This window comes from Vulpes vulpes, chromosome 2 (assembly GCF_048418805.1).
Source record: "Vulpes vulpes isolate BD-2025 chromosome 2, VulVul3, whole genome shotgun sequence".
In the NCBI taxonomy this organism is placed as follows: domain Eukaryota; kingdom Metazoa; phylum Chordata; class Mammalia; order Carnivora; family Canidae; genus Vulpes; species Vulpes vulpes.
In genome coordinates this window covers 155525798-155541927 of record NC_132781.1, presented here as the reverse complement: position 1 = coordinate 155541927, position 16130 = coordinate 155525798, and the positions used below count along the sequence as shown (strand labels likewise).

Sequence of the window (16130 nt, the reverse complement as noted above, 5' to 3'; positions counted from 1 at the left end):
CTGACAGGCAATTTCCTTGGAATTAGCTTAATAATACCTTGTAGGTGTGTGATGCATTTCAAAGACCTTTCCCACCATTATCTTCTGTCCAGGGAGAAGGCTGTAAGAGAACTGCCAGCTGTCGGGCAAAGGAAGGAGAGGCTTGGAGAGGTAAAGTGGCTTGCTCAAGGTCACATGGCAGATGAGCCATTTGGCTCTTTTCTAGCCGTCCCCAGTCCCACAGCTTCTGAGTGAGCAGGAAGCAGCATGCTGTGGCAGAAAGGGTGGATGAAGAGTTCAGTGCCTGGCTCTCCTGCAATTAATGGTCTCATGTAGGGCCAGGTGCCTCAGAGTAGATGGCTCAGGATCAGCAGTCTTACATAGATGTGGAAACCAAGGGTCAAGGGAGGCAGTCTCTAGCTTGCATTGTACAGCTAGGATGTGATAAAGCAAGAATTTGCACCCTTGCGTGGCTGCCACCAGAGCCAGCACAGCACACCTAACAAAACAAACCAAGGTAGACAGGTTGGGAGGCAACCTGAGTTTTGAGGCAGGAGTTATTCACATGGGGGCTGAGGACTTCCTAGGGGATTAGAGGTCTGCTAACACTCTGCGAAAGTATGTGTGTATATTTTCTGGAGTGCGCATACCTTCCACTAGAACATCAGAGGAAGCCAGGAAAACAGGTTAGGAACCGCTGGTCAGCTGATTGGCAAAGACAGATTGCCTCCCCACCACATGCCCCTGTTCACCCCTGAAAGCTCACCAGGGTTAAAGCATGAAGGGCGATGACATGACCTGTTTGTTATGAAATATTGAAGTAACTCATGCCAGGGGCCAACACAGATGAGCTCATATCATAAACAGGAATCTGGTGAGGCCAGGAGCCTGGTGGAGCCCACCTGGGGAGCTGCCTGGTGGGGGGATAAGGAGGGATGGTGTGGTTTGGGGGTCTTGCCCTCTGCCCCACTCTTGGACCTGGCCCCATGGGATGACCAGTCTTTGGCTCTCCACATTTGTAGTCATTGTCATTGGGTTAAAATCCCATCTTTCTCTCAAGGGGATTGTAAGAAGCTGGCCCAGACCCATTATCCACTGAGCCTCAGTTTCTCCATTTCTGAAATACAGATGTTCACAGAGTAGACTCCCAATGGAGGTGCTATAGGAAGGAAATATCAGGAGAAATGAGGGCTGTGGGGCTGCTGCTTCAAATTCCCACTCTAGGCTCAGTCTTCCAATTACCTGATGGTAGAAGAGGGATTGGTACACTACCCCAAACAGCATCCAAATCATTCTGATCAGAGTGGGTGGGGATTTGAAGGATGAGAAAAACCCATCTCCTTTTTTTTCTTTTTCCAAATTTGGAAGCCCAAGAGGAAGCCAAACCAGAGAGCATGAGGAGGGAAATGAAACCAGGCCCTGATCTGCTTATTCATCTCTGAAATGGGTCTATCAACCACCACCCCTGTCTGGGCACCAGGTGAGACGCCACTCTTCCACATCCCCTGCTAGAAAGACATGAATAATTAACGACATTGAAGAGAACAGCCATCGGGTAATGTAGCAAAACGGCTAAGGGACCTAAGAAACTGGGACTCAGGAGACCCAATTTCTATCCCGAGCCCCCAAATTGCCGGTTGAGATTGTGTTAGTCTCTTCCTCCCATCCGTAAAATGAGGGGACAGGGCCAGGATCTTGTCTGCACCCAACCCTTAATGGATATGAGGCTCCCATCAGGAGCTCTTTCCACTGCCCCCCCAGTCTTAGTTGACATTTCTCCATCTCCCTTAAATAAGCAAGTTTGCTTTTCCCAAGGTCCAAGAAGGACATCTATATTTCCCCTACATTCAGCCTTATGAGAGCATTAGCACTTAAGGAAACAAATGACATACTCATATACTCAAAGTGTTTAAAAACCGTTTATTATGCAAAATGTTAACTTTTATAAAAAGTTTAATAATATACATTGCATGGTTACAGAAAGTCACCTTCCTGCAAAAAAGGTACAAAAGCTATATACTCTATTATAGAGTTCATAATCAGGGCAACAGAGCCTTTCTCCAAGGAGACCAGAAGACCAGCTCTACTGCTGCCTTGGCAGACTTTGGAGAGCAGCCACTCTCCCCCCCAACCCCACACTGTGAAAGACAGTCTTTAAAACTTGGGGGTGGGGTGGGGGCTGGGAGATGTTGCCCAGCTGGTGCCCAGAGCTAGCTCTGGCTCTTTTAGGCCACCCAAGTTCACAGTCCTCCGCTCCCGGGCGCCAGGTCCAGCCTCGAGGCGGGGGTTTGGGGAAGTCAACTGGGCAGGGCGAGGTTGGGGCCCATCCATGCCCTCGGGCTTCCGGCCGGAGAGGGTCCCGGGGTCCCAGGCGGAACGGGCGCCAGCACCTGCGTTCTGGGCGGGGGAGGAAAGAAGACCAGGGAGCCATCAGTTTCCGCCGAGCGCGCCGAGGCGGGGGCCGTCCGCAGACTGCCCGGCGCCAGGGAGGAAACTTGGTCTCTACCTCCAGCTGATAACTCCGAGCCCTAAGCTGCCCCCACCCAGTTGGCGCCAAAGGACCACAGGCGGAGCTTGCAACCACCCCGCCCTCTTGGAATTGACACTAGTTGGGAGAAGCCCGCACTCCCAACTACGGACAGAACGGCTCTTATGTACCTGCGCCTACTTTTCCCCAGGTCTTTGGCCACTGGGGGAGGGCAGGGGCAAAGCGCGCGGAAGGTGGAAACGCACATTGGATGGGAATTGGTTCTGTCATTCATTTGATGGAACCGAGGGTTAAGTCACTCTCGCCCCTCCCTCGCCCCGTTTTCCCCAAACTGAGATGGCAATAATCGCTTAAAAGGCCAACCAGTTCCAAGATCTGTCGCTTTAAGCACCGCCCCACCCCCACCCCCTGGGCGACGGCGGGGAGACTCACCTGGAGGCGCCAGGGCTGCCAGGTCAGTGGCAGAAGCTCCTCTTGTCGTTGGAGATCACGAGTTCCGGAGCGAGCTCGGCTGTCTGAGACGAGGAGAAAGAGGGTAAAGTGATGCCCGGCGTTTGGGAGTTTCAGGCGTCCAAGCAGCATCCCGGCTCTGGAGCTCGAGCCCGCCCCACCTCCCGCGCACGCCCCCACGCACCTGGATGGGAAGATGCGGGCCGTCGGGGGGTCCAGGGGCGGGCTCGGCCAGGACCACCTGCAGGTCGAGGATGTAGTCGATGACGCGCTGCAGGATTTCCACCTGGCTAAGCTGAGTGCCTCGCGGGACTCCGGGTACGAGTTCCCGCAAGCGCGAGTAGCAGTGGTTCATGTCGTCCAACAGGCTCAGCGGCTCCTCGGCCGCCGGGCCCTTGCCGCGCCCGCGCGCGATGGCCAGGCTGCGTTCGGACAGGCAGCACACCGCCTCGTAGCAGCCGCGCACCGGGCTCAGCGCCTTCATGTTGCAGAATGAGGCCGGAGGTGCCGAGAGGAGCAGGAGAGCCAGGGAGCCCGACAGCAGCTGGCAACGCGCGCACGCCGGCCGCGGCCCCACTTATAGAGCCCGGTCGGAGCCACGCCCCTTTATGCAAAACGCGCGCCTCGGCCCCGCCCCCGCCAGCCCTGGGCGTTCACAACCCGGTTAAATTGCAAACAGGCTTCCTCCGGCTGGTCTGACGCCGAATACCGCGGAGCCGCGGATTCAAAGAATGAGGAAGCGCTGATACTGGGGAGAGGCAGGCCTCTTTGCCAGCGAGGATTTTAAAAAATCACTTAAAACCATTAACTTTAAGAATTTGCCTTTTCCTGGCAGCGCCCCAGATCTTTGAGCTCCCCTGCCCCCTGCCAGTCCACCCACAGCCCAACACTAGTTCGAACCCACAGCTCCTCTGAGGTCATAAATCCCTGAACAGCAAAGAAGCTTTTTTTTTTTTTTTTTTTAAAGCAAAGGATTTTTCAAGGGAAACTTGTAAGGAATTAGTGCCGCCTTGTTCCCCAATTTGCTGTTCGTCTGACCTCCAGACTCACTGGCGTCAGGAATTATCTTGTGACCAGAGGGGAAAAAAAATTAATTGCGGTGAAGCTGAGTTTACAATGAAGAAAACAGATTTGGGTTAGGGCTGAGATTGCAGAAGGAGGAGGGGAAGGGGGTTTGAGCAAAGAACACTATTTGAGCAACAGGGGAAAAGGAAAAAAAAAAGAAGAAAGCAGGCCGAATCCGTGATTTTTGCATGGGGAGAGAAAGGAGCTCCCACCCTCTGGCCCCATGCGCTCCATAAGGAGCCAAATACTTGCCAGTTGTGTTTTGGAAGTGAGTTTGATTAAAATCTTGGACCGAGTTTTAAATATGGGGCGACAGACAAGATGATTTCTGTATCAATCTTTCAAGGGGTCCCCCGTGGGGGTGGGTCAATCTCTTAACTCTTGCTTTGCCATCCCCCCACCCCCCACACTTTCCACACACCTCTATGCAGAAAACAATAGTTTGGTAATTTCATCAGTCTATTGTCTGTCCCTTTCTGCTATGGAAGGGTAGGGCCACCTGGACTTGATTATTCTTAGCCTTGCTGAAATAGCTCCAGCTCTATCTGAGAGCCCAGGAAAGGGATCAGAGAAGAGGGAAGCTAAGCCCTGTATTGCAACAGGACATTGCACTCAGTATTCTTGTCTTCTTGTCACTTCCCAGAACTTTTGGGAATTTGCAGCCTCAAAATGCTGGTTTTCATCTTGGAACTGACCAGGTGGGATTCCCCCAATGGTTGCTTCCTAAATCAATCAGTTGGTAAATATTTATGGAGTCATCTTACACAGAACAGTGGCTCCTGCTCTCAAGAATCTCACAATTTGGGGAGACAAGATTAACACAGGAAACAATTAAGATTTCTATAGTATGTGGCACTAATTAACAGGACAATGGGAGCTCAGAGCTAGGAGAATCTCAAAATAATAATTGTAGAGAGGACACTGGACTGGAAATCCACATAGCCTTGCGATCTTGAACAAGCCCATTTACCCTGGCCTTTGTTGCCTTGTGACTAATATGGGGAGATGGTGCTAAGTGATTATTTTAAATCCTTTCCAATACTAGAAATCTAAGGCTTTATGAAATTTGGACAGGCAGGTGTGGGGTAGTAGAGGGCCCAGAGAGGGGCTATAAAAACATGTCCAGTGTCACACCACAGCTAATGGTAGAGGCAGCCCTGAAGTCCCGTTGTTTGCCATCATACCACACAAGGTTCTGTGTCCCCAGAAAGGGGTCTTCTAAAGATTTCTCCCTAGAATGTTAATATTTCCAAGTTTCTTATACTCTTTAGCATAAGGAAGAAGAAAATAACCTGTAAGTGCACAAGTCAGTCTATAAATGCTACAGACGTCAGAAGAAGAGAATGCCAGCTATTTGGTCATGGGAAAGGAAAATGGTGGCTCCACAGACTCCTGAGTGACCAAATAGAAAGCCCTTTCCTTTTCTATCACGCAGACTTCCGTGGTTTGTGCAAAATGGACAAGCCTGGGTTGGGGGGAGGGTGTTCTGGAAAAATCATGGCCTTTGGAGCCAGGCAGATTTATGTTCAAATCCCGGTTCTTCTCTTTTACTAATGATGTTGAACTAAGTCAACTCTCCATGCCTCAAGTCCCCAATTTATAAAAACGAAGGCTAATTAGATCTAGCTCATTTATTCAACAAATAATTATTGCATGCCTCTGCTCTGCAAGGCACTTGACATATGCTCTTTCCACCAGATCTGGTAGTCTCCTTAGTGCCTGGGGACACAGCATGGGGCCAGGTGTGTGTTAGGTGTTCAGTCCACAGGTCCCTACAGGTTCTCTTCTTGCCTTTTCCCCTCCTCTGTTGCTACCACTGATGCCTCAGGCTCGCGTACCTATTTGCAAAGCATCTTCACATTTACTATTTCCCAAGATGCTTTCGGGCTGAAATGCCCATGGGCTGTGTGACACAAGGCACTAGAAGGATGCAGTGGGATTAGCAAGCAGATTCTCTCTTGGCCATGCCAATAACTTGCAATGTGGCCTTGGACGAGTTTCCTTCCTTCCTGGGCAGAATTTTCTGCAAAACTGGGGGACCGGGCGGGGAGGGGGAGGCAGAGGGGTGCAAAAGACCTCTAGGGGTCCTCTCCAACCTAAGAGTCTAATTCCGAAAGAAGCAGGGGACGGTTGGGGACACTGAATAAAGTTTGAACCTAGAGATTTCTTTTTCCAACAGCAGACTGGAGGGGCTAGCTCAGGCCTTCTGCAACTAGTTTAGTGGTGGCGGGGCCTCAGCCTCTTATTCCAAATGCCTCTGAACTTTCTGTTCCCAGTTCTGCTCCTTTTACCAGCTTTTTCCCCCCTCTTGCATTTTTTATTTTTATGAAAGGATGTCATTAAGGCTTTTGTCTGCGCTGTTTTTGTTTCAGAACTTTTCTCACAATCCTATTTTTTGTTGAGGAATCCGCTCCTTTGCCCAGCTGTGGGTCCCGGTCCCACAGCTGTGTTGATCTAAGACTCAGCCCCAGACAGCCTGGCGCCAGGGTGGGACGTCATGCGTTCACACAGGGATGCGTGTCCCAGGCAACCTTTCCTCGGGCAGTCACCGGTCGGCGATTGCCGCCCCCACCAATGGGCGCCCGACACCCGAGAAAGGGGCGGGGTCTGCGCCTCCCCGACCCGAGAGCGGCTGGTGAATTGCAGATGCTGGGAACTTGATAACGTTCCTTGAATTGGGGCCCTTCAAAGTCTTTTTTTCCCTCCCTCTTTTGGTTCTTTCTTTTCTTCCTTTTGTTTTTTTTTTTTTCTTCTTCTTTCCTTCCACCTTCTTCCTTGATCTCTATATGTATGTAGTTTTTCTTTGCCATCTCCTTCTTCCTTTTTAAACTATCTCCTCCCAGTGTCAGGAATCATTTTGTAAGCATTTCCAGGAACTGAATCTTCCTTTGCCAAAATTGAAAGAAAAAAAAAAAAAAAGAAGAAGAAGAAGAAGACGAAGAGAAAAAAAAATTCAGTGTTGTGTTCTCTGATTTTTTGAAGTGTTGGCAGAACCATTAAGTGATACTGTTTTGTCTTTAAAATTTTAAAAAGTGGTGGGGGGTCTCTGAGCTGTCGCTTTCAAAGCCAAAGTAATGATGATGAGAACTGCAGATGTCTTTTTGCCTAAACTGAGTTTCTATCTATTTATCTACCTATTTTTTCCCCACTTGTGTTGTAAAGTTGGAATCAAGGAAACCTCAGAAACTGGCCCAAGGTTACTTGGGATGTCAGCTGGGGGGGGGGGGGCAGGACCCTGACCTCCCCCTAACTTGGCTCCCTGTCCACGCTGTTCCCTAGCCCTCATTAGCATTACAGTGGCCTGCTGTGGTCTCAGAAGATCCCCAGATGCTGCATTTCCTAATAGGTAACTGTTTGCTCTCAAAGTGCCTGTAACTGTGTGCTGAGGACTTTCTAGCCATTCACATAAGAACGGACTTCTAAAAAAAAAAGAAAGAAAGAAAGAAAAAAGAATGGGCTCCTTCTCCCCTCAGCAAGGCTAGACCTCAAAGTGCTGCTTGAGACTCATATGACACAAGGAAACCCCAGGGAATTCAGAGTCAAGACCAGCCTCCAAATTCCTGTATGGACTACTTCCCCTCACTCTGCCTCAGTTGTGTCTTCTGTAGAATGGGGAGGAAAATGATATCCACTTACCTCACAGCTGGGAGGACCGAAGGGGAGGAGGATTGGAAAGTGCTGTGGGAACCAATTAGTTATTTTTCTGTGCTACGGTGTGATGCACCCCTGGTGAGTGGAATAGGTGATGCCAGGTGAGTTTAGAGTTTAATGGTCCCTGCTGAGACTGTTCTCAGGAATGTGGGTAATACCCTGAAGGGGACTGTAGGAAGCATGGAGATGCAAGGCTCGAGTCCTTATGGGGGTGGGTATTTCAGCAGTCTCCAAGATAGGCTACTCTATAGTTAAGAAGTACTTGGTGCTCTCATCATCATCCTCATCATCCTCATCCTTCATTGAATCATAACTGTTCATCTTCTCATACATTATCCCATTATGGATTTTGCAGACAAGGAAACTGAGGCTTAGAAAGGTTAATATGCTTGTCCAAGATCACATAGCCAGTAAGCAGCAGATCCAAGATTTGTACCCATGTCTGCCTGTCTCAAAGCTTGTGTCCTTCTTCCGTGCCTATGCTTTTCCATCTGCGCCTTCAAGGGACTTCTTGGGAAGGTAGCTCAGTCCTGAAAGTGTTTTATTCTACTGGATAGAGAAAAGCTTGTGTGTGTGTGTGTGTGTGCGCGCACACATTTGATAGGAAGACAGACACTGGTATTGGGGACATTACGGGAAAAACCTTTGTTTTCTAAGCAGAGAGATTCAGAGAGCGTTGGAAATTTCAAGTTTTTCCCCCCAAAAGCCCTCTCCTGTCCATGCTTTAAAGGACATTTATTCCTAAAGTGCAGAATGACTACTTCTGTTCTTAAGGGTCAGTTTGGAATTGAGTTTCCTCCCTCTCTCCTTCTTCTAACCCAAATCCAGCCTAGTTTGGTCCAGCCAGACCACCCTGAAATTCACTAGTCTCTTGCTCCAACAGGTAGGCAGTGGCCATGAGATGTCCAGGAGCTCACTTGGCATCTGGGGTGAGGGGTAGACACTCACAGAGAAGCAGGTAGGGAGTTTATCTTCTGAGAACCTATCCTAAGTTGGGTGTTTTATAAACTCTATCTTACATAATCTGCTCTAGAGGCTTTAGGGGTAAGTATTATTAGGACAAAGATCCTGAAGTTCAAAGAGATTTGTCACACAGCTGGCTGGAAATAAAACTCCACCAATCAAGATTTGAATCCAGGTCTATTGGCTCAAATCCTCCAAGGATGGAGACACATATTCAAACCACACACAGTGTGCAGACATGAAGGACTGGTTCTCTCACCCTAGCATTTCTTGGCCCAGGAGTATGGCCAGCAACAACTTGTCAAGCAGGGACAATTTGGAACTTCTAGCATTTGGAGAGCATCAGCAGGTAATGTGGGAGTTTAACTGTAACTTAAAAAAACAACAAAAAGGAAATGAATATATTGCAGAGGTTTTCTATTTCCATAGCACTTTCATTCAGGATTTCTCTGAACACTCCCAACCACTATACAGGGCATATATCTCACCTGCTTTGCAGCCAGGTGGTATTTATCTCTCTGATTTCAGTATACCTCCTAGTGCCTGGCACTTAGTAAAGATGTGCTGAATTAAGTTCCACCTCAGTCATCACTTTTAGGACACCACTTGGGGATGGAGAGATTTAAAAGTCAAATTCACGTTATGACTCTGATTCTGTGACTCTCAGGCATAATGTCTTTGGTGCAGACGCCAACAATTGGATTTGGGCTCCTACTAACAGGGGTCAGAAAAGGCTTTAGAAAGATGAAGTCCAGGGATGCCTGAGTGGCTCAGCAGTTGAGTGTCTGCCTTTGGCTCAGGGTGTGATCCTGGAGTCCCACATGGGGCTCCCTGCATGGAGCTTGCTTCTCCCTCTGCCTATGTCTCGGCCTCTCTCTCTATTCATGTGTCTCTCATGAATAAATAAATAAAATCTTAAAAAAAAAAATATGAAGTCCAAAGGAAGAAAAAAAAAGCGACCTCTCCCCCCCACCCCCGCCAGCCGGCCAAGGCCTTGCCCAGATATTGTCTTATGTTGGCCTAGGTCCCAGCTGCAGTTCAAAGGCTTCAAGGGTAGGTACTGAGGCCAAGAGAGGGGGAATCTGACCTGGGACACAGGTGTCCGTGCCAGAGAGGAAAGGGCTCCCTCACCCCAACCGGCCCAGCCCTGCAGCGAGCTGGAAACGCAGGGGTGTCTGAAAGCACAAGCAGAGACTGCAACTCAGAGAGAGCCTCCCGCCAGCAAAAGGGGCTCCTGAGTGTAATCATTACAGTGGCCCAAGCATCAGCAGGTTATTAAAGGGCAACTTTTGTTGGGTGCCAACAGTGAGCCAGGCATCTTACATGTATTTTCCCTCTCTCCATCCTCATATCAGTGGAAGCTCGCAGGGATGAGGTGACTTGCCCAAGGTCACACAGCTGTTGGGAGGCAGAGCAGGGCTGCCTGAGTCCAAAGCTTGTGCGTGAACCAGGCTACCAACTAGAGGGAAGCAAATGCTGGAGAATGGGGGGGGGGGGGGGGGGCGGTTGTATTAAGGAGGAATTGAGGATGGAAGGAGAAGGAAATCCAACATTTGAAATCCATTTTGCTCAACAGACCCTCACGGCATCAGGCAGTGGATGCGTGTATGTCTCTGAGTAAGTGGGTTCTTCTCTGAAAGCCTGTGTTCCTCCCTGAGCGTGTGTCCTTCACCCGCCTCTGGGTTTGGGGATCCTCCTGCTGAGGGTGGCGGCCTGGGCCCTGGTGAGGGTGTGGGTCTCCGCAGCGCCGCGGCCTATCTGGATGCGTGGTGAGTCTCCGGGGCGCCCTGCTCCGTGGGCCCCGCCCGGTACGCGCCTGCCTGGGTGTGCAGCCTTGTCCCTCACGGCCCGCCTCGTATGTGTCCATCGGGCCAGGTGCAAACGGGGCCAAGGGGACAATGCGCCTGCACGCCCGGGTGGCCCTTCCGCCACGCCTCCCTCCGTGCGCCCCCCTCCGCCTTCGCCCCGCGCCCTGGCTGCCGCCCCCATCCTGGCCCGCTCCGACCTTGGCCCTCCCGGCCTGCGCCAGGGCGCCCCGCGTCGCCCCGCCTGACCCTCCGCGCCGCCCCCCGCGCCCCCGGCCCCCCCCCGCCCTCCCGCCCGCGCCCCGCGCCCCGCGCCCCCACCCCCGGCGGCCCCAGGCGCGCAGCTGCGAGACACACAATCGCCCGCGCCCCCGCCCGCCCCCCGCGCAGCCCCTCGCCCAACAAAAGCCGCTTTCTTTCCCCACAACAGATTAAAGACCAGGAGGGGGTGAAAAATAGGCTTCTCCAGCCCTGGCGGGGGAGGGGCGCGGGCAAAGCTGGGCTTTGGGGACTCTTTGATGGCGAGCGTGTGGGAAACCCGGAGGAATGCGGCTGCGGGGACCCGCGCAGCGGGGCGAGGCTCCCGGAGAAGGGCCCGAACCCCCCACCCCACCCCGACCCCCGGGACCCCAGCGCCGCCCCCAGGCCCGCCGCGGCCCCCCGGGGACCCTCGCTGCGCCCTCGCGCCCTCGCTCCCTCCCGGCCTTTCTGCGCCCTTCGCGCTCCTGCCCCGTCCGTCTGTCCCTCAGCCACTTTTCGCACATTCTCATTTCTCCGTTTTCTATTTTGCGTTTTTCCAGTTTTCCTCTTCGCGAATCTCCGTTGCTCCTCCACCCTTTTCTTCTCATTTCTATTCTCTTGGTCTCTTACTCCGTGTCTTTCTTTATCTGGGTCTAAACACCCTTCCTCTATCTCCTCTCTTTGTCTCGGACACACTCTCTGTGCCTCTTTGTTGCCGTGGCTCTATCTCTTGGTGGCTCCTTGTCTGTGCATCTGGCTGGGACTCTCCTGGGTTGGCTCCTGGGGACGGTGCTGGATTGAGCACAGTCTCCTGCCTGTTTGGAGCGGGCTGGCAAGAGGGAACCTGAGATGTGGGCAGTTTGTTTAAACATTCCTCTCCCTCCACACACGTATGAGTGCAGATGAGAGCTGGCAAGGGGAAGACTGGGGGAACCCAGAGAACCCATAGGGAGGAGACTTGGGGAGGCCTGGCCTGCTAGACCAGGGTCCACTAGGAACAGGGGCTCTCTGAGGCCTCCAAGGGTTCAGTATTATTTTCAGCCAGTTTGGTTCAGACTCTGAAAGGAATCCCTGGCCCAGGACCGGATGGTGGCCTTGGGATCCTGATGGAAATGGGTTGGGTCTCCTGGCCCCCTCCCTGTCTAGTCCTTGGGACAGGGCTTGGGGAGGGAGGAGGCTGATTCAAGACAAAGGCCTTTGAAGTGGCTTGGGGCAGAGATCATCCTTGCAAAGACCTGGAGGTACCCACAGGGAACCTCAGCCTAGAATCCTGGAAACCCAGCTTTTGCACTTGGCCCTGCCACTAGCTGACAATACTGGGCAAATGCTGTCATCTTTGGGCATCAGTTTACCCACCTGCAAAATGAGATATTTGTTTAGACTAGTGATCCTCAGCGTTTTTTTCTACCCACAGATCCCAAGATCCAATTTATTCCAAATTCATTGCCTCTATTAATTAATCTGCTTTCTCATTTTGTATTTATGAAAGACAAGCATTCAGAGTTTCTGATTAGCATGATTCACTACCATGCAGAGCTGTCCTAATTCCAGCCAAAGACACCCCATGGAGACCCCCAAAGCTTTAGTGGTCTATGCAGCAAAATCCCATGGAAGACTATCTGCTTTGGAGTCAGACAACTTGAATTTGAATACTGAATCTGCTAGTGTCCAGCTGTGTGACCTTGGGGCGAGCACACCCTCCCTCTCCTTCCTTATCTGCCAAAAAGGGAGATATTCATAATATCTACCCCACAGGATTGTGGTGAGCATTACATCAGATAACAGAAAAAATGTAAGAAATAGGTGCTCAATAAACAGCAACTGTGGGGATGTTGATGCTCTACACCAATGCTGTCTGATAGAATTATGATGCAGCCACAAGTGGGAGCCACATATGGGATTTAAAATTTCACAGCAGCCACATTTTTGAAAAGTAAGAACAGGTGAAATTAATTTTAATAATGGATTTTACCTAACCCCAAACACCCCAAAATATTATCATTCAAACATATAATTAACACAAAAAACTACTTGTTTTATGTTAATTTTCACACTGGTGAAAATTCGCACACATCAAAATTCATACACATGTGATTTCATGCACATCAAAATCTGGTATGCATTTTATCATGCAGCACATCTAGTTCAGACTAGCCACATTTCTAGTGCTCGGTAACTAGTTTCCACTAGATATGGCTAGTGGAAACCTATTGGACCGTGCTGATCAAATTAGTTAGAGAACCAAGATAGACCTTAGAGAGGAAAGAATACTGGAGCTGAGTCTTGAAGGCCAGGAAGGATTTTAATACATGAAGAGCGGGCAGGAGGAAGACAGGAGGGAAGAAGGCAGAGAATGGTGTGAGCAAAAGTGCTAACCAGCTTGCTTGGGCAGAAGCTAGAAGGGGGGTGGATGCTGGCCAAGACTGGATAAGTAGATGGAGGTGGGGTGTGTGGGATACCTGCCTTATATGCCAGGCTAAGAAGATAAAGAATATGGGCATTAATACTTTAGAATGACTGTCTCTTTGAGACCCACCTTCTTTTCCGGGAAGAAGGCAGCAGTACCGTGGGTAGTGTTGATTCTATTAAGATCTCGGTTAGTACCAGCTACCATTTATTGAAGATTCATTATGACCAGGCACTATGGTAAGCACATTATGTTAATTACCTCATTTAATTCTCTCAACAAACCCTCATACATTGCTGATGGGAATGGAAAATTTTGGAAAACAGTTTGGCAGTTTCTTAAAAAGTTAAGCATAAATTGACCAGATGACCCAGCAATTCTTGTAGGCATCCACCCAAGAGAAATGAAAACATGTGTCTACTCAAAGACTTGTATATGGATACTCAGCCACATTGTTCGTTTAGCCAAAAAGTGGAATCAACCCAAATGTCCATCAACTGATAAATGGATAAATAGATATAGTTCCATACAATGGAATATTATCCAGCAATAAAAAAGGGAATGAAGTACTGACATATGCAACACATAGAGTCCAAAATATTATTCTACATGAAGGGCACCTGAGTGGCTCAGTTGGTTAAACATCTGACTCTTGATTTCAGATCAAGTCTAACCTCAGCATCGTGAGACTGAGCCCCACGTTGGTCTTTGGGCTTAGTGGAGAGTCTGCTTGAGATTCTCTCTCTCCCTCTGTCCCTCCCAGCCCCCCTCAAATGAATAAATTAATCTTTATTTTATTTTATTTTTTTATTGTTTGAAAGATTTTATTTATTCATGAGAGACACGGAGAGAGAGAGGCAGAGACAGAGGCAGAGGGAGAAGCAGGCTCCATGCAGGGACCCCGACATGGGACTCGATCCTGGGTCTCCAGGATCACACCCTGGGCTGAAGGCAGGCACTAAACCACTGAGCCACCCAGGGATCCCCAAAAGGAGTCAATTCTAATGGAACAGTTTTTTTTGGGGGGGGGAGGAGTTGATAAAAATATTCTAAAATTGTCGTGGTAAGGTTTTGCAACTCTGTAAATATGCTGAAAATCATTGAATTGTATACTTAAAGTTGGTGAGTTTTATGGTATGTTAATTATACCTCATTAAAGCTCCTTCATTTTTAAAAATTTATTAGGGTGAGAGAGAGAGCACGCACATGAGCAGGGGGAGGGGCAGAGGGAGAGAAAGAATCTCAAGCAGACTCCTCAAGACTCATCACCCCAAGATCATGACCCCAGCCAAAACCAAGAGTCAGGCTCTTAACTGACTGAGCCACCCAGGTGCCCCTAAAGTGCCTTTTAAAAAAAGTTTACTGGGGCACCTGCATGGCTCAGTTAAGTGCCCAACTCTTAATTTTGGCTCAGGTAGTGACCTCCAGGTTGTGAGATCCAGCCCCTCCTTGAGCTCCTTGACTAGCAGTCTGCCTCTCCCTCTCCCTCTCCCTCTGCTCCTCCCTCCACTTGTGTGCTCTCTCTCTCTCTCTCAAATGAATAAATATATAAATTCTTGAGAGAAAAAAAGGAAAGTATCCCAACAATATTTGTGATAGATACTACTGTTATCTCATTCCACAGATGTGGAAATCTCAGAAAGGTGAAGCCAAGGCTGCTGAGCCAGGAAGTGAAGGAGCCGGATCTGAAGCCTGCAGAGCTGCACTGCTGACCTCTGGGCTCTCCCACGTGATGAGGGCTGCTTGCGCTGTGCTCACCATCTTTCCGGGGGCATTTGACGCACCAGTTTGGTGCCAGACATGTTTTCAAGCTGCAGCAACTGCTTAGATGACAAAGGTCAGGGGGAGGCTGCAGATTTGGGACGCTGACAGAGCCTCCTCCGTGAGAAAGCTCAGCAGCAGCTGGGCCGGGGTCATGTGTGGTAGCCCCCATGCTCTGACACCCCCTCCCCAACACTGCCTCCCTCCCAGGGGACAAAGGAACTTGGCTCTGAAGCTGAGGCCAGAATATGAGCCAGAGACCTGACCTGACCCCCACCTTGGAGTCGAGTGGATCTGGGGCCCTGGTGGGGGAGGGGCTGTCCCCAAACCCAACAAACAAACCCTGTTATTTTATAATCACACCATAGAACAGACTTGAATGGAAAGCCAGTGGATCTGGAAGCTTGGAAACCCAGTTCGAGCCTCTACCTCCTCAATCTGCACAGTGTCCTTGAGCAAACTTGCTTACTAACTCCAAACCTCAGTTCTCTTATCTGTGAAATAGAGACAATGATACTCCCTTAGGTGGTTGTAAGGATTTGGGGCACCAGGGGTTAAATTCACTTTATTTTAGACTGCCTACGTTATGTGTCTTAAGTTGTTCTAATAATTTCCCCACTCAAAAGAAACAAGCTTAAAAGAGAATAGAAAAAAATAGTTAATAATTCAAGTCAGTGTGTATGGGTGATTTCTTTGTTTCAGGAACTTTACATTTACATTTAACTTTACATTAACTCATTAATCTTCATCACAACCCATGATGTTGGTATTATTATTCCCATTTTACAGATGCAGAAACTAAGGTTCAAAGAAATTAGGTATGTTGCTCAAGGTCACTCAGTGTGGGAAGGACAAGCCAAATGATGTCAGAGCCTTAGCTTCTTGCCATTTATTTATTTCTTTAAGTAAACTCTAGGCCAGGGCAGCCCAGGTGGCTCAGCGGTTTAGCGCTGCCTTCCGCCCAGGGTGTGATCCTGGAGACCCAGAATCGAGTCTCACGTTGGGCTCCCTGCATGGGGCCTGCTTCTCCCTCTGCCTGTGTCTCTGCTTCTCTCATTCTCTCTCTGTGTCTCTCATGAATAAATAAATAAAATCTTAAAAAAAAAAAAAAAAAAGTAGACTTTAGGCCAATGTGGGGCTTGAACTCATAACCCCAAGACCAAGAGTTGCTCTACTGCCTGAGCCAGCCAGGCACCCTGCTTTTTGCCATTTAGAATGGAATAGAACTCAAGAAGACCCCAGTCTCAGGGTTGTGAGTTTGAGCCCCACATTGGGTGTAGACACTTCTTAAAAAAGAAGACTCCAGTCTGGTTTCCTGAAG

General features: G+C 49.6%; 1 protein-coding gene and 1 long non-coding RNA gene across 2 annotated transcripts; one reads left to right on the top strand and one right to left on the bottom strand.

Annotated features, from left to right (window-relative positions):
• Positions 1-1879: 1879 nt before the first annotated feature.
• On the bottom strand, positions 1880-3808 carry ID3 (inhibitor of DNA binding 3). Its single transcript, XM_026012508.2, has 3 exons — positions 3102-3808; positions 2900-2982; positions 1880-2376 (listed from the first exon to the last, which is right to left on the bottom strand). The coding sequence occupies exons 1-2, from the start codon at positions 3399-3401 to the stop codon at positions 2923-2925; spliced, it is 360 nt and encodes a 119-aa protein (XP_025868293.1). The 5' UTR covers positions 3402-3808; the 3' UTR covers positions 1880-2376; positions 2900-2922.
• Positions 3809-10120: 6312 nt separating this feature from the next.
• Positions 10121-15479, top strand: LOC140596225 (uncharacterized). Its single transcript, XR_011998261.1, has 2 exons — positions 10121-10213; positions 14673-15479. It is a non-coding gene; the product is annotated as an uncharacterized lncRNA (long non-coding RNA).
• The last annotated feature ends 651 nt before the right edge of the window (positions 15480-16130 follow it).